The sequence below is a fragment of the Eulemur rufifrons genome, chromosome 15 (assembly GCF_041146395.1).
Source record: "Eulemur rufifrons isolate Redbay chromosome 15, OSU_ERuf_1, whole genome shotgun sequence".
Lineage (NCBI taxonomy): Eukaryota > Metazoa > Chordata > Mammalia > Primates > Lemuridae > Eulemur > Eulemur rufifrons.
This window is the reverse complement of record NC_090997.1, coordinates 70,399,111-70,422,606: the sequence shown is the minus strand read 5'-3', so window position 1 is coordinate 70,422,606 and position 23,496 is coordinate 70,399,111. Positions and strand designations below refer to the sequence as shown.

Sequence of the window (23,496 nt, the reverse complement as noted above, 5' to 3'; positions counted from 1 at the left end):
TCATGGTTTCCATTTGTTTTAGAAAGAAATGAGAGAATGGGCTATTTGATTTTATCTAAATGATTCGTTCTATAGGTAAAGAAAGTTTAATCTAAATGAAAATATAGTCTAGGGTCATGGCAGATCATTCTTACGCAAAAAAGATGGGTCAGAGATTATTATTGATTGTTTAGGTTTAATTTACATTAAATTCTCACTCTACTGGAACAAAAAGATCATTTCTTCTTGAGAGAAACGTTGAGTTTCTGTACTTGGATTTTAAATAGGTCAGTAATCCCTAATTGAGAACAAGCACTCCACCACCTCAGAATTACTTATTCTTTAAAAGTTTTGAATCCTTTCATCTATATCACAATAATTTTTGTTGTTTTTGTTTGATTTTTAATTTACCATTCAGGTTATTTTCATAAGCTTTGTGAAGTAAGGAGGTAGTAGTCTTGTCACAAGTCAGAGTCTGTGCTCATAATTTAGGGGGAAAGAAAAGTTCAGTGTTAAAAGGTTGCAATTACTTTATTTCCTTTACGTAAGACTGGATGATATAGTAGAGCTTTTCATCTTTGCCAAATTAAAATTCTAGAATATATGTGTACCTAACAATACGGTTATTTGGCTCTAAAGTCTCAAATTCACTGACTTTTTTTTGGTCCTTTTTTTTAAACAGCATGGGGGGGACTATAACTTGGAAACTTTCAATACTGCTTTTTAGGCATTTGTAATTTAGGCCTATGTTGTCCATGAACCTTGTCCATAGACCTTGACCTATATATTCTCAGGGCCAAAAAACAAAATCAAATCAGGGCATGCATGCCTGGTGAGAGTCCATCAGTGACCCCAATTAGTAATTTTATGTGTTCTACTTCTCCTTACTGTTCTTTCTATTACTTTCAATGGAAATCTGTATTTTGAGTAAAAGGCTACATGTGCTTGTGTGTTACTCACAGGGCAGTGTTTCCCAGGCTTTAATCATTCTTATAACTTTGGGAATTTGGTCATTTCCGACTATTTATAATATTTTCTTAATATTTTTTAACTGACTCATATTAACTTAAACATTTCACAGGAAAACTTTATATCACTACAGTAAAACCTTTATCACTACTGAAAAATCTTATCCCTTCCTCTGAATAGAAGCTAAGCTATAATTATACAAATGTAAATTCCATGAAAATAAAACACTGTTATTAGATTCTAGCTAGCACTGAGGCTCAAGGTGTGCTTGAGTGTTGTGAAATAGGATAATAAACATATGCTATGAAGGCCATTTAAGATAAATAGAACCAACCAGACTTTCTCCTTCTTGTGATCAGAAAGATTAAAGAAGAACAAACTTAAAATGGCGTGTATCACCAGTTGTTCACACCTGGTCTTTGAGAAGCAGTGCTGGTTTAGAGAGCTGCTGGGGGCAATTGAAGAAAGGGAAAATGTTGAATAGTGTTGGCTTGAAAGGAATATCGGAATAGTACGAAGTTTTCTTCCTATGAGAATTTTGTATTATTGAAATATATTTGCAAGTTAAATCTATATCATATTACTTGTTCTCTCCTTTAATGCTTTCCTATTTGTGTTTATAAGGATCTTTTTTCTTCAATTTAATCAATTATTTTTTCTTCTTTAATATCCAGGTATCTTTTTAATTAAATATTTTTGGAGATGTAAAGCTATTTTGTGGAGAGGATTAACTGATAATAATTCTATAGGTAAAGAATGTTTAAGCTAAATAAAAACACTAGAATTTGGATTCAGGGCATACCTGTATTATGCAAAAATGGTGGTTCAGAGATTATAACTAATTGCTTTTGATTCACTTTAACTTATTGTACTAGAACAAAAAGAAATAATAGTTTTAAGTAAGGCTTTAAATTTAGTTGTTTGGCTACCTCTTACACCAGTATTCTTTCCGTAAGCTGCAGAAAGCAGTTAAAAAATCTTGTACTTTGCTTTTAATGATAAAAGAAAGCACTCCAGTGACATCTTGTGGCTTCTCTAGCATAAAACCTAAATGCCTTTTTCCTTGACAAGATCAGAATTTCTCAATCTTCTTAAAACCTTTTCTCATAAAATACATAAGAGTTACACTGGCCATACCGTGGTAAAATGCAAGGCCATTGTATGTGAGCTCAGTGAACATTCTTTTTCACTTAGTTTGCATTGTCACAAAAGAACAAAAGTAAAGATAGTGAAACTTACACATTGTACAAATAACCTCACACTGAACTGAAAAAAGTCCCAACTGATCCTTAGACAGTCACTTCCTAACCTCACACTTCCTCCTCATCCTCATACCTCCCCATACCCCAGATTAGAACTTTAGCGAGGGGGGCTGGGTAGGGAGCCACATGTTATCTCCAAATCTTTCCCTTGGGCTGAGTTAGTGGAGGGGTTTTATGGTACTTGAATACACGAAGATTCTGGCACCCCTATAGGATTTAGGGGAGAAGCAGCAGGGTGGGGCTGGGGGAGGAGTGGATCACTGATTTCTAGAAGATAGATTACCTAGAAGTCACTCAGTATTTGTTCAGTGAATAATTTTTTCTGTGAATCTTCATTAACCATAATTTTATTAAGCCTTAAGTTCTATCATTTATATTCTGAAGACAATAAAATTTTAATTGTTCTAATTATTTGCATTTTCTAAAACTGAAAGTGCTTTTTTCCAAACTAAACCAGTAGTTTCCATTTGCGTTCTCTTCAATCTGCCCTGTCCTATATTCTTAGACTCTGCAGGGTGTGTCACCTCGGCTTCTAAAAAGTGGCCTCTATTTTAGTGGTCAGTGGCATTCAGGCCTAGTACTGTCTGATATCATTCAGGACAGAATAGGCCTAGAAAGGAGTATAAGTCTTCTCTTACCTGATGAACCTTTTTAAACGTTTATATGTATTAGCTGATAATACAGAATTTTTAAACTGTATTTTCCATAAACCAGGAAAGAATGATGTCATACATGTGTGTCCTTTGTTCCGCTTTCTTCTGTATCCTCCTTTTCTCGTCCTTTTTATATATGTTACCAAGCCTTATGTCATCACACGATATGGTAAACACTCCTAATAGTAAGCCTACATTTCTAACATCAAATCTGTATTTATTAGGTTAGTATCATTCAGCATACGATTTTCTCTGCAGAGCTCACCTCACTTCATCTCCAAATACTCTTGAATGACCTAAATGAGTAAATTCTTCAAAAAGTAACATGCAGGCCTTTAATAACATTATCTACCCCTGTGAAGCATTTAATATAAGAGTATAGCTCTTGAAGAAATCATGTCATTTTACTTAAAAGTTTTAAGGAAAAAAAATGTTTTGTTTCAAATTTTTGTGTGTTTAACTAGACTAATTTTTAAAATGTAAGTATTATGAAAGAATGTGTCTGGGTCATATCAATGAGCTAAAGGCTTTCTTGTTTTTAGACTAGAAGAAATGGAAGAAAAATATCTAATGAGAGAATCAAAACCAGAAGATATACAGATGATAACAGAATTAAAAGCCATGCTTACAGAAAGAGACCAGATCATAAAGAAACTAATTGTAAGATATTTTGGTTTTGGTCTAACCATGTGAATAATCAATAGACTATTGATTGGGAAAACATGGGAAAATATTTTTAAGTAATGCTAAATGAAAATAAAAAGTACAAAATATGTGCATTGTAGAATTGTGCATTAAAAGATTTTTAAAATATTTATGAATAAGGATAATATAAAGTAATTTTTAAAATTTAAATATGGTATTAGGGTAAAGGAATTGTGCTTCTTTCTTTAGTATTTTTTAAAAAGAAATAGTCTTTTTGATACATATTGAATGTTGAATATGTCATTACCATTATACAATTAATATACTATTAAAGTGTGTATATATGTGTGTATTATACATGTTGAATTAGAATTGGCTAGGAAAGAATAGTAAGCACATCCATGTATTAACCTGCATTGTATAAGTCCAGGTTAATCATGTTAATTTCTGTTCCACCAAACACTGATCCAAAGAGATACTCCATAGAAAAAAGGGCTGTATGGTCTAAGAAAAGCTACATGGATTCTCTTGGAGAGTCAGAAACACTGAGTTGTTACCGGATCTGAGAAGTCCATCAAGCAGGAAAACACAGATTTAACTATAAATCCATTGCCTTCATTAATGCTACTATTCCTAAGAATAAAAAATACACAGATGTTTTAAAATTCATAAAACATTTCAGAATCTTCTAAAATTACATGTCTTGATGAGTAATTAAAATACTGCTTTTTACTGCCACTAACAAATGAAAATCTTTCACAATGAAACTAGAAATAGAATGCTAATCACTCTTCATGCTCATTGATCTCTTCAACTGAAAACTTTGGTCTTTAGCATGCAAAAAGAGCATAAGAGCAATATTTATTTCTGACATCCTTTTTCCTCAACACATCCCTTTTAGCATTTAGGGAAGCCAGCCTGTTATCTGAGACTAGAAGTTCCTGCTGAAAGCAACAGCTATAGGTTGAGGACAACAGATGGAATCCAGAAGCAGGCTTTGAAGAGACAATGTGCTGCTTCAACCTACCAACCACCCGGTTTTCCAAGTCCAAGTATTGTGAACATGAGTACAGTCCTTATCAATTGCTGTATCTGACAGCAGTAGACTCATGGAAAAGTATATCTCACACATGAAATTAGCAAGTGTATTAAGTGTATTTCAGCTGTGGTCCACAGAAAAACCAATAGCTATTGAATTCCCTGTACTTACTCGGGGGGTGTTATAGATCTAATTGTATTTTATCCTCACAACAGAAAGAGCAAAGTAGCTTTTGAAAGCAGCACAGCTAGTCATGACGTGACAGAGCCAGGAATGTAGCCATTACTTAACTGACGGTGGCAGGTAACCAAGAGCGGGATGAGGAATGTAGTGCTACCATTAACAGATTCCACTAGAACCTAGTTCTACCAGTCACCTCTGCATTCTCACATGCAATCTTGTGTTTACTTATGGGACTTCCCACAGTCTGCCTGTTCAGTTAGCACATCTTGTTGAAGCCAAAGGTAAAGCTTTTATCTTTATATGGGCCATTCAGTTTTTCCCTGTTCTGTGATTACCATTGCAATAATAGATGGATGTGTCTCATATTAGGTGAGATCAAATCTGTTTACAATACTGAAGAATAATAATTTATCATAGTACCATCCTCATCTGTGGAAATAACCATTCACACAACTCTATGAATGCAAGTTAGACCTGCTAAAACTGCACAGTTAGCCCTGTGAAACAGAGGTGGGACCAAATAAAACATTTAGATCCAGTCTTGGAGGAAAAGGCATGAGAGGGTAGAGTCAAATCCCTGAGTATAGAGTTTAAAAGGTGTTGAAGACTTACCGGCAATCTTTAAGACAGCAGCAATTGGGCATAGAAATCTTTGAACAAGGTATATAAATCTATATTCAGGTTTTATATTAAATTTTGAACGAAATGGCATTTAAACAATTAAATTTTTAAAATATTCATAGAAAATATTTAAAAGATGTTTATAATTCTTTTGCATAGGAGGATAATAAATTTTACCAGCTGGAATTAGTCAATCGAGAAACTAACTTCAACAAAGTATTTAACTCAAGTCCTACTGTTGGTGTTATTAATCCATTGACTAAGGTATGTGCTATAAACACTGTAAAATAGGGATATGGTTTAAAACTTGATTAAAAATTTGGTAAAATATTTGAAGCAGCATAGGATAAAGTTCCTCAAAATGTTTTCTTAAATTTAATAATCTCGCACTAAAATTTACGAATTATTTGTCTTCATTTTCAGAATGAGACTCTTAATACTCACATTCCTTAAAATATTATTCTATCACTCTTATAAAACCTTGAGTCTACCTTTTTTCATATTTCCAAAGAAAACTAAACTTCTAACTCTCCTAAGACAATTTCTTGTCATTTCCTTACTGATCACATACCTCTGTGGGGCCCAGAAAGATACTCCAGTTCTGAATACCCAGCAGCTATCCCTAGCTTAAGGCCTGACTTTTTTTTTTTTTTCCTTGAGACAGTCTCACTGTGTTGCTCAGGGTGGAGTGCAGTGGCATGGTCATAGCTCACTGCAGCCTCGAACTCCTGGGCTCAAGCAATCCTCCTTCCTTAGCCTCCCAAGTAGCTGAGACTACAGGTGCATATCAGCACATCTGGCTAATTTTTTAAATTATTTTTTGTAGAGATGAGGTCTCATTATTTTGCCAAGGCTGGTCTAGAACTCCCGACCTCAAACGATCCTCCCGCATTGGCCTCCCAAAGTGCTGAGATTACAGGCATGAGCCACTGTGCCCAGCCAGTCCTACCATCTTAGTGGACCTTACGTTGACATCTATTTTGTTGCCTACCATTTTTTTAGAGAAGGGCTTTACTTCTTTCAGTCTAATGACTGTTCTTGACAATTAAAATTGAGTATAATTTATTCTGATACTTTGTCACTCTCTTAAGACAAATAGAAGAGCCTTGAAATGGACATGTCTAAGTCTTGCACATCCTTGTACCCTACCTTCCCATGGTTCCAATCATAGTGCTTTCAGTATAGTGGGTATTCAATAAATACTTGTTCAGATGCAAAATTTCATCACATTCTCTATAAGCCACCACAAATTGTTCTGTGAATAAAGCAAGTAATAAAGAATAAATAATTGTATTTATCAGCTTCACAGGAATTATGAATCTTTTGGCTTACCCAGAAATTTTGCTTTCAAAGATCATAAAACTTCTCTGCTAAGAACACTGAATCTGTCCTTCCATTACAAGTTAAAGTGCTCCAAACTCTAAACTTGAATGATTTGTAGAATAGAATGACTAAAGTAGACAGGCACGTAGCTTTATTTTCAGAGCCTAAAATACTGCCTGGCACCGTAGAAAGCTCTCAATAAATAATTGGTAAATGAATGAATATAATTAGTTTTCATTTTTAAACTCATAATTTAACATGAAATAAGCTTTTAATTATAAAGCAAGATTTTGAATCTTGTGGAAACAACATATACTATAAATATTTTCATTTATTATTTTATTAGAATTAAAATTTTAGATGCAAAATCATTACTGTAGAACTTTACCAGTGACACTTTTGATTTCTTAAACTAGAAACCTTAAGTAGGTTTAATTATGCCCTCTGGTGACTAGAATGAGAAAATGCAAAAGATACATCTCTGTAAGAACTTTCAAACTACTTTTGACTCCTAATAATGACTTTACATTTCACAAATAGTTCTGAAGAAGATATTCTTCCTTTCTTTTTCTGGTTATGCTAACATAAACTTCTTGTCAGACACTCTTGTCACAGAATATGACATAGAGGAATATGTCTAGATAGTGAGAGGATTACTTTATAATTAAAGGAAAATTCCATCTTGTGTGTTAATTGCATTATTTCCCAAACTCTGAAGTCATTATGCAACAAATTATTTCACAAATTTAGTTAGCATATGTCTAATTATCAAAAGATAAGAATATTCTAAATATCTTACATGTTAATTTTTATTCCTCATAGCAAGATGATGGTCACTGATTCTAGAGGTGTGAATACAATACTTTGAGATGAAAGTTAATGATTTGCAAGCTGATAGATTTTATGATAATCTGCAATTGTATGGGGTTTTTTTGTTTGTTTGTTTTGTTTTGTTTTTTGAGATAGGGTCTTGCTCTGTCACCAGGACTAGAGTGCAGTGGCGTCCTCATAGCTCACTACATTGTCAAACTCCTGGGCTTGAGCAATCCTCCTGCCTCAGCCTCCTGAGTAGCTGGGACTACAAGTGCGTGCCACCACTCCTGGCTTATTTTTCTATTTTTTGTGGAGATGGGGTCTCTCTCTTGCTCAGGCTGGTCTCAAACTCCTGACCTCAAGAGATCCTCCCACCTTGGCCTCCCAGAGTGCTAAGGTTACAGGCGTAAGCCACCACACCCAGCCTGTATGCCTCTTTTTATCTGTTAATCTTTTTATTTTTTTATTTTTGAGACCATCTTACTCTGTCACCTGGGCTAGAGTGCCATGGTATCAGCCTAGCTCACAGCAACCTCAAACTCCTGGGCTCAAGTGATCCTCCTGCCTCAGCCTCCCAAATAGCTGGGATTACAGGAAAGCACCAACACGCCTGGCTAATTTTTTTCTATTTTTAGTAGAGATGGAGTCTTGCTCTTGCTCAGGCTGATCTTGAACTCCTGAGCTTAAGTGATCCTCCCACCTCAGCCTCCCAGAGAGCTAAGATTACAGGCATGAGCCACCGCACCTGCCTATCTGTTAATTTTAAAGATAGACTCAAACAATAAAAAATACTGATTACTATTGTTTTATATCCTTTACATTAAAAAATATGAGCCACTTAATGCTGCCAATTAATTGGGAAATTATATTTAATTATGCAGATTTAATTTTCTCTCTTCAGAAAGATGTCACAATGAATTTAAAACCAAATTATTTCTCTAAGTCAGCTTTAGGTCTTAAGTAGAAATGTAAGATTTGTTTCAAAATACATTGCCAAGCATTTTCTCATTCCTTTTTTTTTCCAGGCAAGAACTGCCTCCTTTTGACAGATGGCTAAATTTCATGGACCTCTCTTAAAATTATGTTTAACTTTATTCCTTCTCCTATTTTAGCCAGAATCCATTTAACCTTGTGGTATCTGCAAGACCTGCTCTTTCCCCCTCTCTTTTCCCCTTTGCTCCCAGTGTTCTTTACCTCTTGGCACCCTTTTTACCTCCTCCTCCCCTCCCCATAAGCCACTCCTAAGTATTTCTTCCTCATTCTTTCTGTCCTTTGAGGATTCCATGTAGATAAAGAACACCTCCAAGGATTCCCAGACCACAGTTTGGGTAACACCAGTTAATTTTAACATCTTAATTTAACATAAAGCTTCCAAAATTTACCCATACCAAATTTCTATTCTGTCCTATGCCTATTTTCTCATTTGTCCTTATGCAGGGACTATCCTCACATGTATTATTTTTAATGCAGCAAAAGAAGAAGAATGATAAATCACCAACAAACAGGTTTGTGAGTGTTCCCAATCTAAGTGCTCTGGAATCTGGTGGAGTGGGCAATGGACATCCTAACCGCCTGGATCCCATTCCTAATTCTCCAGTCCACGATATTGAGTTCAACAGCAGCAAACCACTTCCACAGCCAGTGCCACCCAAAGAGCCCAAGACATTTTTGAGGTGAGCCCCGTCTCACCGATGGTTTTTTTCTTTTCTTTTTTAACTTGAGCAATTTACCTTCTTACATTGCAGAAGTCCACTACTTTAAGAACAACCTGATAAAAGAAATATTACTGTGAAATATTTTTAAAATATATTTATCACCTCTCTAAAGAACTTCCTCTTGACTCTGTTAAAAAGAATTTTTTCTAATTTCTTATCAATTTTCCAAATGCTTAGAGAGGTGTTAATGTAATTCATATGCTTAGAATTTTAATACTTATGGATAAATAGTTCATTTTTAGTATTTTCACCAATTTTTCATTAATAATCCATCTTTATTATAGAACTTTAAAATATTTATTAAGTGGTTTTTGTTTCTTATATATTTATTTTTTCCCTTTCTTGTTTACCAAGCTTATTTGTAAATAAATATGCTTATTGCCAAAATAAAAATATGTAAGTACTGGGAACTTGATATACTTAAGCAAAAAATAAATTTAGAAATAATTTTTTAGATTGACATTCCAATTTTAAGTTACCTCAGAGTTCTTGATTAAATATATTAACAATTAAATTTTGAATGAAATACATTGTTCAGCCATTAAAGTCAGAAAGTACTGTTATTTTATGTTCACCTTACTATTAGATTTTTTACTGCCTTATTTTTTTTTCTTCTTCTCATTAACCGTTAGCAGTGTCACGAGTAATATAAGCAGAGAGGTTTTTTTGGGCTAAGTGATTAATGACATAGTTAATGACTACTTTAAATGGTAAAAAAAAAAATAGCAAGAATGAAAAATAGTTAGATACACCTCTGAACGTGTCTCCTGCTAAATATTTTGTGTTATTTTCCCTTGTGCATGGGTATGTTCAGGTATCAATAAGATGCATGTGCATGAGCTCAAGGAACATGACTACTGGAGTTTCCATTACACATTGTTGCGTGCCTTGTAATTTTCCCCAAAAGACGGTAGGGATTCTTTTGTTTTCTCAAGTAGCCCAAAGAATCTTTAGTTAGAATTAAGATAAGTATAGACTATATAACTGTGAAGATAGAGGAGAAATTGAGTTTTTAATGTACTCCTTTTCCTGGAGTATTTGATTATGGAATTGTGATTATGGAAATGAAAGTTTAACATAAATATGCAAATAGTTAAAAATACTGTACCTCAATTTAGTTACTTAATTTAGTTATATTTAAGGACACATCTGTAAGAATCAAATGCTTGTGTCAGATTCTGAAGTTTTAATTAAAAGGGAAAAGGTGCTGAAAGAGGAATATCTTATTCTCTTATTTCCCACAATTCCTACTGAATTCTTTTTTTTCTTTATTCAAAGAAGGTGACATTATTTTTCTGAATTGTTTGGTTTTTGTTTTTGTAATTGTTGTGACGTGGCTCTTGCTTAGCTGACCTCATCTGAGCAGCTGCTGCGCTCTCATGCTTTCATGGCGTGGAGAACCGATTCTAGTGCAGAGGGATAGCAAATCTTTAGAACATGGGGAACCAGTTGTGGTAATCTACGATGATGTATTATGTGCTTTTCCCTTAATTTTGCCAAACCACTTAATGCTGGGTTACATGTCTCTCTTTTTATGAATTCAGTCCTCCTCAGAGTGAAGCTTCCCCGGTGGCTTCTCCAGATCCCCAGCGCCAGGAGTGGTTTGCCCGGTACTTCACATTCTGAAAGAACTGTGTTGGCACAGCTCTGTGTGGACTGTTACTAAGAGCATGACTTTATACAACTCATTATGTGAACAGGCTTTCCTATGTCAAACACTGTGAATGAGAAAGTATTTGTCTCTCCAATTTGAAAATGCACTGTATTTCCTGTGATATTTATTGGAATCACTCTATAAGGTACTATATTATGTGTGTAATTATAACTATTTTTATTTGAGATGGAAGAGTCTTTAACCTTTGTAATTACTGCATAATAAATTTTGTTAGAACAAACAACAATGTTTTTCATTTTTTTCTAATAGGTTTGCTTTAGTTTTTGAATACTTTTTAATTACAGGTAAGACTTGCCAACAAAAAAAGTTTGACTGCATTAATAATCATACAAATTATTTGACTTCAATAACCATAACAAAATCAGGATAGGGAAGCATAAATTATTATCTTGTTCCATTACAATGTATAATTTTAACAAATTTTCCTCTAAATTTACAAGGCTAGAATGAAAGCATGTGTGTAAGTTGTGGATTTTCAAGTATATAAAATATTGTTGACTTATAAGTTTTTTTATTCTGATAATTGATACCTAGAATTTTTAGTACAGTTAGTGTCAATCATTAATATTATGCTTTGTGGCCCAAAGTTACTTGGTAAAGAATGAATAGTCAATTCTATTTTAATTTGCCTTTAAAAGCCAGTTTGTTGGTTTTCTAAGTAGGCAATTCAGTATTGATACATGAACATGAACTTAACTAACCACTATCACGCGTTAATGAAAACTTTTATTTCTTTCAGGCTTTAGTCAATCTTGGCCAGCTACTATATCGTATTCAGTGGCCAGAAGAAGTGCATCCATTTCTAAGAGCACCAAATTTAGTTGATTCAGTAATGTGGATTTTAGAAGAATCTGGGTGAACTAGATAAATGCAGACATAATACATGATCTCTATTTTAAGGGAAAAAACCCAAATTCCATAAAATAACTTAAAAAGGTTTATTTTGTACCAAATATGTGTGACCACAGCCTGGGAAGCTATGCCCAAAAAGTCTTGAGCAAGTGGTCCTGAGGTGGTTGGGTTATAGTTTGGTTTTATACATTTTAGAAAGACAGGAATTGCAGGTAAAATGATAAATCAGTACATCGCTGTGGCCCAAAAAGGTGGGACAGCTGGAAGCAAAGGCTTACAGGTTATAGGTGGGTTCAAAGAGTCTTTGATTTGTAATTGGTTAAAGAAATGTAGCTTTGTCTAAAAGCTTATGAAGTAAGGAAGTAAGATAAGGAAGTCTGTTAATCAGAGACAAGCCACAGTATACCACTTTAAGTGATGTGTTAAACAAATTGATGGCCTGCAGGTGATTTAACCTTTTCTCTGCACAGCCTTAGGTCCTGTTAATAATTTAGTATCTTATTATCTGAGGGGTCCCTTCCCTTCATAGCCTGGCACTCAGTTTTAAGGCTTTTCTGGGGTCCCCTTGGCCAAGAGGGGTTCTCTTCAGTTGGTGGGGGGGGGGAGTTAGGATTTTAGTTCATATATGAATGATTATAATAATATTAAAGACAAACTTTTAAAATAATTACCATGTATTAGGCACTGTGCTAAGGAGCAGGGCAAGGATTATCTCATTTAATCTTTATAAATCCTCAAGGAATAAATCAATGCATGCATATGCACAGTTGATAGCATGTTCTTTGTCAAGTTATTATCCTGAAAAAAAATTTTATACAAAATACTTGCCTTACATTTGTTTTTTTCCTTTAAGGGAATGAACTTTCTAATTTTAGTATATGTGCTGCCAGAACGAGCACAAGGATTGAACTTTCTAGGAAAAATGATTAGTGAATGCTTATCCAAAAATAGTTCTTGTTATAACCACATATTCTTGCCCTAGTTTATACATATCTCATAATTTGGACATTTACTAACCAAGCATTTGTGGATTAGTACGCGTGCAGGTGACTATGCTAGATATAGGCATACAAAGATGGTGAACACCTGTCCTCAAGGAGCTAACTGTATACTTGCTGAAATAGTCCAGAACCAAGCATTTCTTGAAGCACTATCAGAAGAGCTACAAAAGAGAATTATGGAGGATACAATGGGAGCAGAGAGGAGGAAGTAATTAGCTGAAAGTGGTGGCAGGGGAAGCTTAAACATAGAAGGAGTATCCAAATATAATACTGAAAGATGAATAGGAATTACCAGATAGACCAGGGCAGAGCCTATTTCAGGCACAAGCTGAAACAAGAGTTAAGAAAGAGCAAACCAGCTGTGTCCAGAGAATTCTGTGCAATCTTGTTGGACCAATGTGTAGGATGTATGTGGGCATAATAAGAGAACAGCCGTTTCTTGAGCAGTTACCAGGTATCAGATACTTCTTCTTCTTCTTTTTTTTTTTTTAAAGACAGGGTCTAGCTCTGTTACCCAGGCTGGAGTACAGAGGTGTGATGATAGCTCATTGCAGCCTTGAACTCCTGGGCTCAGGCAATCCTCCTGCCTCAGTCTCCCAAGTAGCTAGGATTACAGGTGTGCACCGCCACATTCAGCTAATTTTTTAATTTTTAATTTTTTTGTAGAGACAGGGTCTCGCTATGTTGCCCAGGCTGGTCTCCAACTCTTGGTCTCAAGTGACCCTCCTGCCTCAGACTCCCAAAACACTGGGATTACAGACGTGAGCCACCACACCCACCCAGCCCAGACACTTCAATTTTTACATTTTTAATGGGAATGGAGATGAGGGGATAGAGAGTCAAGATACAGAATTGGTGAGAGTTGGTGACAAATATACACAGAACAGAAAGATAATGAAGTATGGGCAGAAGAAGAATTTTGATTTCAGATATGTTGAAATTAAAGTTTCTCTAGAATAATTAATAGGCAGCTAAACACAACTCAGAAAAAAAAATCTGAGCTGGAGATATTTTGGAAGCATGGCATGAGCGATAAAAGCCACAGGTATGGAGGAGAACAACAAGGAATGAGGTTGTGGAGAGAACTCTGGGAGACACCAGCATTTAAGGGGCAGGCAGGGCTTGAATGAAAATTAGAAGTGGAATTATAGATTGGTGTTAAAAAACCTAGTGTTCCCAAAGAAGAAAGCTTCAAAGAGAACAGCCAACATGTCAAGAGCTACAGGTATCAGAAAAGGGAAAAAATGAAGTGTCCGTTGGCTTTGACAACTAGAGGATGGTCTTAGCAAGAGCAGACTCAGGGTAATGGTGGCAGCAAAAGCCAGATTCCAGGAAAGAAGTAAATGGAATTTGAGAAAGTTGACATGTGAGTAAAAACCCCTCTTTGAAGAAATTTAGCTGTACAGGGAAGGGGAAAGAAATTGAGGTGATAAACTGGAATGCAGGGTCAAGATGGGTTTTGTTTGTGTTTTTGGGAGACTTTATCATGCTTTTATGCTGGAGGGGAAAGAGGAAGATTAAAAGAACAGGAGGAAGAAGAGAGAAGCAAAAATTTTATAACAACCTTCAACTGTCATTGGGTTATATGTAATAAAATTAAAGGGATGGTCAAAGAAGTCATATATGGCTAACATTGTGAAGAAAAAGTAAAGTTTTAGCAAGACATTTTTTTTATATAAAAAGCAAGCTGGGATCTTAGGGTTAGAAGAGGCCTTAAAAGCCTCTCCTGAATGCTTTTTTCCAATCTCCCATAGAATTCTTGAATCTCCTTTATAACATGCTTAGCTGAACTTTAATCCCTCCAGTGATAGGAAGCTCCTTCCTCCAAGGCTCCCTAGCACTGGCTCTGCCACCAACAACTACCTTAAGCTCCATGACTCAGTCTCCTATACATTAATACATCTCCTATACGCTATACATTAATAATAAAATGATACCTTCTACCTTACCTTCCTAAAGGATAATACAAGATAGCATATGAAGTCTTGAGAAAGGTATAAATTGCTATAGGTGAGAAAATAGCTGTCTTGGAAAGTAGAAGAGCAAATATATTAGAGAAATGTCAAAGGACTGTCAAGCAGTAATTGAGGTCAGAGACTATATATTGAAACCCATCGGCATGATTGTGGTTTTTGGCCATCTTCAGCTACTAGGATGCAAATTTGTAAGAGTGGATAGTTGGACATAACCAGGATTAGGATACTGTTAGGTAAGTACCACAGAAGGAGAGATGTCAGAGGAGCAGGAGTACTTGCAGAGAAATGATGATAAAAATGGGTATTGTCAATAATAATTACTAATTATTATCTGTTGCTCAGGCTAGAGTTGCAGTGGCGGCATTATAGCTCACTGCAACCTCAAACTCCTAGGTTCAAACAGTCCTCCTGCCTTTGCCTCCCAAGTAGCTGAGACTGCAGGCATGTGCTACGATACTTGGCTAATTTCTTTATGTTTTTTGTAGAGACAGAGTCTTGCTATGTTGCTCAGGCTGGTCTCAAACTCTTGGGCTCAAGCCATCCTCCCACCTTGGCCTCTCAAAGTGCTAGGATCACAGGCATGAGTCACTGCACCCAGCCTATATCTACTTTTAACAATATACTTCTAATTTGCTTTTATTGGCAATCAAAATCTGTTCAAAATAAAATAGCCCGGAAATAACCCCTCACTTATATGGTCAAATGAATTTTGACAAGGGGGACATTATTCAATTGGGAAAGGACAGTCTTTTCAACAAATAGTGCTGGGAAAACTGGATATCCACATGCAAAAGAATGAAGTTGGACGCTTACCTTATAGTATATACAAAAATTAATTCAAAATGGATCAAAGACCTGAACATAAGAGCTGTGACTATAAAACTCTTAGAAGTAAATATGGGGTAAAACTCACATGACATTGAATCTGGCAATGATTTATTGGATATGACACCAAAAGCACAGGCAACAAACAAAAAATTGGAGTTTATAAAAATGTGAAACTTGTGTGCATCAAAGAACACTATCAACAGAGTGAAAAGACAGCCTACAAAATGGGAGAAAATATTAACAAAGCATATATTTGATAGGGGATTAATATCCAGAATATATAAAGATTCCTAAAACTCAGCAACAAGAAGGAAAACAATTTAAAAATGGGCAAAGGACGTGAACAGACATTTCTCCAAAGAAGATATACAAATGGCCAATAAGCTCATGAGAGATGCTCAACATCACTAGTTATTATGGAAATGTAAGTCAAAACCACAATCAGACAAGATACCACTTTCCACCTATTAGGATGGCTTTTATACAAAACAAAACTAAACAAACAAAAAGAAAATAACAAGTGTTGCCAAGGATGTGGAGAAATCGGAGCCCTTGTGGGGATGTTAAATGGTGAAACAGTTTGGCAGTTCATCAGAGCTTAATATAGAATTACCATATGATCCAGCAAGTCTACTTCTAGGTATATACCCCAAAGCAGAATTGAAAGCAGAGACGCAAACAGATACCTGTACACCAGTGGTGCTAGCATCATTATTCACAATAGCCCAAAGGTGGAAACAACACAAGTGTCAGTCAACGTGTGAAAAACAGAATGTGGTATAGACATACAATGGAATATTATTCAGCCTTAAAAAGGAATGAAATTCTGATACGTGCTACAACATAGATGAACCTAGAAAACATTATGCTGAATGAAATAAGACAGACAAAAGGACAAATATATGATTCCACTTATTTAAGGTGCCTAGAATAGGCAAATTCATAAAGACAAAGTAGAATGGTCATTACCAAGGTTTGGGGAAGGGGTATAGGAGAGTTGTTTGTTTAATGGGTACACAGTTTCTGTTTGGAATGATAAAAAAATTCTGGAGATGTATAGTAGTGATGTTTGTACAACATTGTCAATGAACTTAATGCCACTGAATTGTATACTTAAAAATGGTTAAAATGGTAAATTTTATGTAATGTATATTTTACCACAATAAAAACAAAAGGACTAAGTAGTGAAGTACTATTCCAGTGACTCTGCATTGGTATCTGAATAACACAATACGTAAATTATATTATAAATTGCTATATTTATAAATTAAGGGGAAACTTCTAAGATTCATTCTTTTTGCTTTTTTCTTCATGCCATTTTCTGTATGAGTGTTCTGCTATTTGGTACCTCAGCATTTCTTTAAGTCTTGGTATCTGAATAGGAAATACTCGGAGGGTATAGTCAGAGATGGAGAACATGACTTGAGATTACCTCAGATGACAGAATATCAGGTACAGACCAATTTGTAGGTTCTATCTTTAGTATTGCCAAGGCGTATATCTACCCTTCTTATCTCTGAGTTTTTTAGGCTTGTGCCTCAAATACACTGTTGCCCCCTATTGAACTCTCGTCGCCTCCCCTGTGAAGGCTTTTTTTATGCTCTCACAATGAATTAGAATTTCCTTACTCAGTGCACTCATAGCACTTACTTTACAAATATTTATTCAACAAATATTGTGGGGGTTTTTTGGTTTTTTTGAGACAAGGTCTCACTGTTTTTTAAAAATAACATACCCATGGAAATAACAAATTTATATAGATGCATATATTATTGTACTAATATATACATAATATAAAAATTTTTTTAAAGTAAGGAAAAGAAACCACTATAGTGATGACATTCATACTTCAAGGTCTCTTTAGGTATAGTCCATGGCTAATGATAGTGGATGATGTAGTCTGTTTTTTTCTTTTTTTTTTTTTTTTTTTTGAGACAGAGTCTCACTCTGTTGCCCGGGCTAGAGTGAGTGCCGTGGCGTCAGTCTAGCTCACAGCAACCTCAAACTCCTGGGCTCAAGCAATCCTCCTGTCTCAGCCTCCCGAGTAGCTGGGACTACAGGCATGCGCCACCATGCCCGGCTAATTTTTTGTATATATATATTTTAGTTGTCCATATAATTTCTTTCTATTTTTAGTAGAGACGGGGTCTCACTCTTGCTCAGGCTGGTCTTGAACTCCTGACCTCGAGCGATCCACCCGCCTCGGCCTCCCAGAGTGCTAGGATTACAGGCGTGAGCCACCGCGCCCGGCCTAGTAGTCTGTTTTTTTTTCAATGTTAATTTAGTTAAATATAGAAATGTATAATCTGTAGGGTGAGTTAATGGAGTATATGCAAACCGCAAAATATCCTCAGCAGAAAACAAAGAAATTGACTAGTGTTACTGTCCAGCGCTCCAACAGCAGACCTCCCACTCTCCCCTCAGGAGACCTTGAAGAACTGTACCTGATGAGCAGCTGCCTGTCTGACAGAGACATAATAAAAAGCCAGTGTCAATTTTTACATTAAATCCTTAAATGCTTTATTTTTAGGTTAAAAAATAAATATAAATAGAAGTTCTAATAATTTCCTCTGCATTACAAAGCATCTTGCACACTCCCTGAGGTTGAAGACTGTTGCTGCAGAGTACAAATAAAAGTTTCTCTAAGACTTATCCCATAACTTGCTCTTCCAAATGTTAGGTTATGAAATATTAGAGCCTGAAATTTTCTCTTCAATTTACTGAGTGGTCCATGGGAAAGAATTCTTCCAATTTATATAGTCTTCATGAAGCATTTGGCAACACCCTTGCTTATCTTGGCGCTGAGATCTTCAGAGACAAATATTTATTTCTTTTATTTAATTGACAGAAATAAAAATAATAAGTGGACCCTCTAGAAAGACGTATGTAAGCATTAAAGTATATTAAATACCCTTCTTGGGAAGCCAAGTCTATATAGAATGAATCTGTGAATTCAGCAATGGTCCTCCTAACACTGCCTGAGTTTAAAAAGGCTGGTTCTTTTCTGAGGAGGGGAGTGAAATCCATTAGGAAGCATGGTTTGAGTTTTTTTTTTTTTAACCTCGTGAACTATTCTCACAATAAAAATTGTAAAAATAATAAGTTAAAGGGAGAAATTAGAAAATTAAAATCATGTGAAGATAATATTTTCTACATTTATTGCGTACCAACTATGTGCCGGGTACTGTTTTAGGACTAGGAATGCCAGTGAAAAAACAAATTCCTGCCCTGTGGCGCTTACATTGTTGTGGGACTATATGGATATACAGATGAACATACATCTCCATATAGATATATATCCATTCATAAATTATGTATATGACAGATAAAAAGAAGTAAAAGCACAGATGTGTGTTGTCAGATGGTGGTGGTAATAAGTACAATGGAGAAAAGCAAAGGAGGGAAGAGGGGGTATGAGGCAGGAGTGGGGCTGTGGAGTAGGCTACCAGGGCATCTACAAAAAACCCTAACATCCATATTTAAAAGTGAAAGATTGAATGCTTTCCCTGTAAGATCAGAAACAAAGTAAGGATGTCTGGTCTCAACACTTTCATTCAACATTGCACTGGAGCTTCTAGCCAGTGCAAAAAGGCAAGAGAAAGAAAAGGCATCCAGAAGGGAACAGAAATAAAACTACCTTTACTCACAGACAACAAATCCTGCTATGTGGAAAAATCTGGTGAAATCTACAAAAAAGCTACTAGAACTTAAAAGTGATTTTTACAAGATTGCAGATACAAGATCAGTGTTAAGAAATCAATTGTATTTCTATATATTATCAAAGAACAATTGGAAACTGAAATTTAAAAATGCCATTTACATAACATCAAAAAGTATAATCCCTAGATTTAGGAATAAATCTGATTTGGGGATAGACGTGATAAAAACTCAAAACATTTATTGAGAGAAATAACACCTAAATAAATAGAAAGGCTTACTTTGTTCAAAGGTCATAACACAATATTATTAACATGTAAATTATTCTCCTATGGATCTACAGCTTCAATGTTAACTCCAATCATAAACCCAGCTTTTTAAATAGAAAGTCACAAGCTGATTTTACTATTCATACGAAAACACAAGGGACCTAGAAGAGCCAAAACAACTTTGGAAAAAGAACAAAATTGGAGGCCAAACACTATCGGATTTCAAGACTCATCATAAATCCACAGGAATCAAGAGTGTGATATTTTTGTAAAGAAACATAGGTCACTGGAACAGAATGGAAAGTCTAAGAATAGACCCACGACTGATTTTTTTAAGGACAACTGATTTTTGCTATAGATGCAAAGGGTATTCAGCGAGAAAAAGAAAGCTCTTTGAACACATGATCCTAGACATTCACATGCAAAAAAAGTGACCTAAGGCCCATACCCTGCACCACATAAAAATTAGCTCTAATTGGATCACAGACCTAAATCTAAGACCTAAAATTTTAAAACATTTATCAGAAAACATAACGCGAGAATCTTTGTGATTTTTGCGTTAGGCACATTCCTTAGGTCAAAAACAATCCATCCAATCGGTCTGAGCCACCCCACCGCCCGGCACCCCCATCCAGCCCACGGTCCGCCGCGCGAACCCCGCCCCGCCCCGCCCGGGACCCGCCTCGCTCCTCCCCAACCCGTCCCACCGCCTCGCAGTCCCCGGCGCTTGGCGGGGCGCGCGCCCGCTGGCGTCTCCACCCGGAAGAGCAGTCGAGGCCGGGAAGTTGAGGCGGTGCGCGGCCCGGTGTGTTCCGAGAGCGCCTGCCGGGCTGAGCCCACTGCTCTAGACCGACCCAACGGAGCCTGCGCGTCCCCGCGGCCGGCGGCGCTCTAGCGGCACGCGCACGCGCACGCCCCGCCCCCACCGGCGTCCTGGCGCGCGGGGCCGCGGTGAGGACCTGCAGCCCCGCCAGACCTCTCCGCGGCCCTCGGCCTTGGGAGCAGCGCGTCTTCGGCGACTTCTGACAGTGCGTGTCAGCCAGTAAGTGACAGCCACTGCCTCGTTTCACGGTTCCTTGTTTCTCCTGCACTTCGTCCCAAGTCTCGCCCACGACTGGTTAGTTCAAAAACTATTCACCTCCGGGACCGGTCAGGCGAGGGAGCTGCCTGGAGCAGAGCCCGGGAAGTGCCAGAGACCTGCCGAGATGTCGTAGGGCAGGGGCTACGTGCAGAAACCCTCTGAATTAGAAAGACAGTTTGGAAAGCGCCCCCCGAAAACGAGTCGAGTCCACGTTTGCCGGGCGCCCAGGTAGCAGCTCATCGGCCAGGGAGTAGGCGCGGAGACCGCGCGCTCCCGCGGGGGCGGGCAAGCGGGGCGGGGAGGGCCTCGGGGAGCGGCGCTCGGCCCCCTGCGGAGGGGGCGTGGTTCCCGGCGGGCGGGGCGGGGTCGCCGCGGTTCCCAGGGGCCGGCTGCAAGGTCCCAGTATTGGTAGGCACCTTCCCGTCTTCTGTTTGACGCTTCAGTTTGGTCAAGAGGACAAAGTAACGCAAAATAATTTTTATTGTGGCCCTAAATATTCAATAAGAAAAGGGGAAGCGAACTTGAAAGTTGTGGAATGAGCTTTTTCGAAACAATAAGTGTCTCCAGTCTGTTTCTGGATGAGAATGTTTGCAGGGTTAGCAGACTGCTTAGAAAACAGTTGATTAGTCAGTTTTGCGCAGATGTTTAAAGAGAATGCTATTTTCATAAAAGATGCTGCATATAACCCTATAAATTGCTTGTATAACGAGGCAAAATTTAATCCGACTTTAATTGGAACTTTGGATTCTGCGGTTACCCATTTCCTGCCCTTATGTGGAGCTGTTTTCAAATTGCTAAATTTGTGGCTCTAAATTTAATATACATTTATAGAATCTCAGAGATTCTCTTGTAGTCATTCTTAGGAGTCCAGATTTTATTTTTTTTAATTAATTAATTTATTTATTTTTTGGCAGAGGCCACATCATGGAAATACTGTATGGTTAGTTACTTCCCAGGTGCTTTTTCTGCTTTACACTTGGCTAAATTTATATTACCTAACCAAATACAAACTACTTACTGGAGTGATGCCCATAATTTATTTTCACTCATTCTCTTGGATATACACTTACTCATCTCTTGATCTCACACTGGCATCCTTTAGTTGTCAGGATTCTTGGCCTAACTCTAGTGTACCCCGCTTACACCCTTCATACCTTCCAGAATAGTAGGTTCTCAGAGAAGGCGAAATATTGCTAGTAAATGGCATGTATAACACATTTTTAGGATGCTAAACTGTGAATTTTGTGACTGTCTTCTTTAATATTCATATTTGATGAGCCTAGTACAATAAATGATGGATAAATGAAATAAGGCAAATTAAAGTACACCTCTTCTCCAATGCTCTTTCCAAACCAAACGCAAGTTGCTTATTTGGACAGCTTATTTGTAACTGCTCAGTGCCACTGCTGGGATTGTCATCTCATTTAAATTTAATTCCTCTCTCCTTTGTGCTCCTATTCATATTGTATTTTTACTGCTGGTTAGAGCACTATTTCATTTGATCTGTTCCTGAGATCTCTGAGGATATAAGAGCACTTTTTACTAAGCTTTTCATTTGCTAGCATAGTGCCTTGTACATGATAGATATTGGGAAATGGACATTGAATTGGGTTTATACATATGTAATTTGTTATCTGACTATATGCATGAAAATAGTATGGGGATAGGCCCTTTTAATCTGTGCACAATTTTTTAAAAAAAAAAGATTGCCAGAGGAATGAGGTAGAGTAATGGTATATGTTATATTTATTTTCAGCCCTAATTATTTATCATTCAGAGACTCAGTGTTCCTTTCCTTTCCACTGTTTATTTTCTTTACATTCTTCACAGCTATTTTTGCTGAAGCCAGTAGTTTTCCCAGGGTAAGAGGAGAAAGTATTCACCTCCAAATATGAATTTCTAAAGCCAATCTATTAATTAGTCAAGTTAAAACTGGCTATCAATTTGATTAGTATGTGTTCCATTTATTAATATATACCAGAATACAAGTGAGTGTGTGTGGTCAGAGAGAGAGAGAGAGAGAGAGAGAGAGAAAGAACAATATGCTCTTTTTTTTTTTTTTTTTTTTTTTGAGACAGAGTCTCGCTCTGTTGCCCGGGCTAGAGTGAGTGCCGTGGCGTCAGTCTAGCTCACAGCAACCTCAGACTCCTGGGCTTAAGCGATCCTACTGCCTCAGCCTCCCGAGTAGCTGGGACTACAGGCATGCGCCACTATGCCCGGCTAATTTTTTCTACAGGCATGTGCCACCATGCCCGGCTAATTTTTTGTATATATATATTTTAGTTGGCCAGATAATTTCTTTCTATTTTTAGTAGAGACGGGGTCTCACTCTTGCTCAGGCTGGTCTCGAACTCCTGACCTCGAGCGATCCACCCGCCTCGGCCTCCCAGAGTGCTAGGATTACAGGCGTGAGCCACCGCGCCCGGCCTCAATATGCTCTTTATATGAACAAAACCTAGACCCAGGACCCTCACAAAGAACTCCACTTCAGCTAGGAGACTGATGTTTAAGATTTTATACTTGAGAGCAAATGTGTCTGTATGGAAGGTAATCAAAGGCAGTGCTTCTTTTATATGCTATGTAAATTATGATACCATCATGCATCAGTTAACAGTGGAGATACGTTCTGAGAAATGTGTCATTAGGCAGTTTCATTGTTGTACAAACCTACGTGGTATAGCCTACGACACACCTAGGCTATATGGTGTAGCCTGTGGCTTCTACACTACAAACCTGTACAGCATGTTAGTATACTGAATACTGTAGGCAACTGTAAAACAGTTGTAGGTATTTGTGTATCTAAATGTATCTAAACATAGAAAAAGTACAGTAAGAATACAGTATCGTAATTTTATCAGACTGCCATTGTATATGCTTTGTTGACTGAAACTTTATTCAGTGCATGCATGTATACTAATACAGGATTAATTAGGAGGAAGTTTTGGGAAAAGATAT

General features: G+C 37.0%; 2 protein-coding genes across 6 annotated transcripts in view; both read left to right on the top strand.

Annotated features, from left to right (window-relative positions):
- The window catches only part of FAM184A (family with sequence similarity 184 member A), a 101,481-nt gene extending 90,311 nt beyond the window's left edge, over window positions 1-11,170 (top strand). For 2 of the 3 annotated variants that reach the window (XM_069488099.1, XM_069488100.1), the window contains 4 exons: window positions 3,406-3,523; window positions 5,511-5,615; window positions 8,958-9,160; window positions 10,747-11,170. In XM_069488099.1, coding sequence (XP_069344200.1) covers window positions 3,406-3,523; window positions 5,511-5,615; window positions 8,958-9,160; window positions 10,747-10,828 — 508 coding nt within the window. In that variant the 3' untranslated portion in view covers window positions 10,829-11,170. The remainder of the gene's footprint in view (window positions 1-3,405; window positions 3,524-5,510; window positions 5,616-8,957; window positions 9,161-10,746) is intronic. The other variant, XM_069488101.1, reaches the window with a different exon arrangement.
- A 9,320-nt stretch (window positions 11,171-20,490) lies between these two features.
- The window catches only part of MCM9 (minichromosome maintenance 9 homologous recombination repair factor), a 62,649-nt gene continuing 59,643 nt past the window's right edge, over window positions 20,491-23,496 (top strand). For 2 of the 3 annotated variants that reach the window (XM_069487292.1, XM_069487291.1), the window contains exon 1: window positions 22,372-22,498. The gene's annotated coding sequence lies outside the window, so the exon portion shown is untranslated. Of the gene's footprint in view, window positions 20,503-22,371; window positions 22,499-23,496 lie in introns of those variants that run through there. The other variant, XM_069487290.1, reaches the window with a different exon arrangement.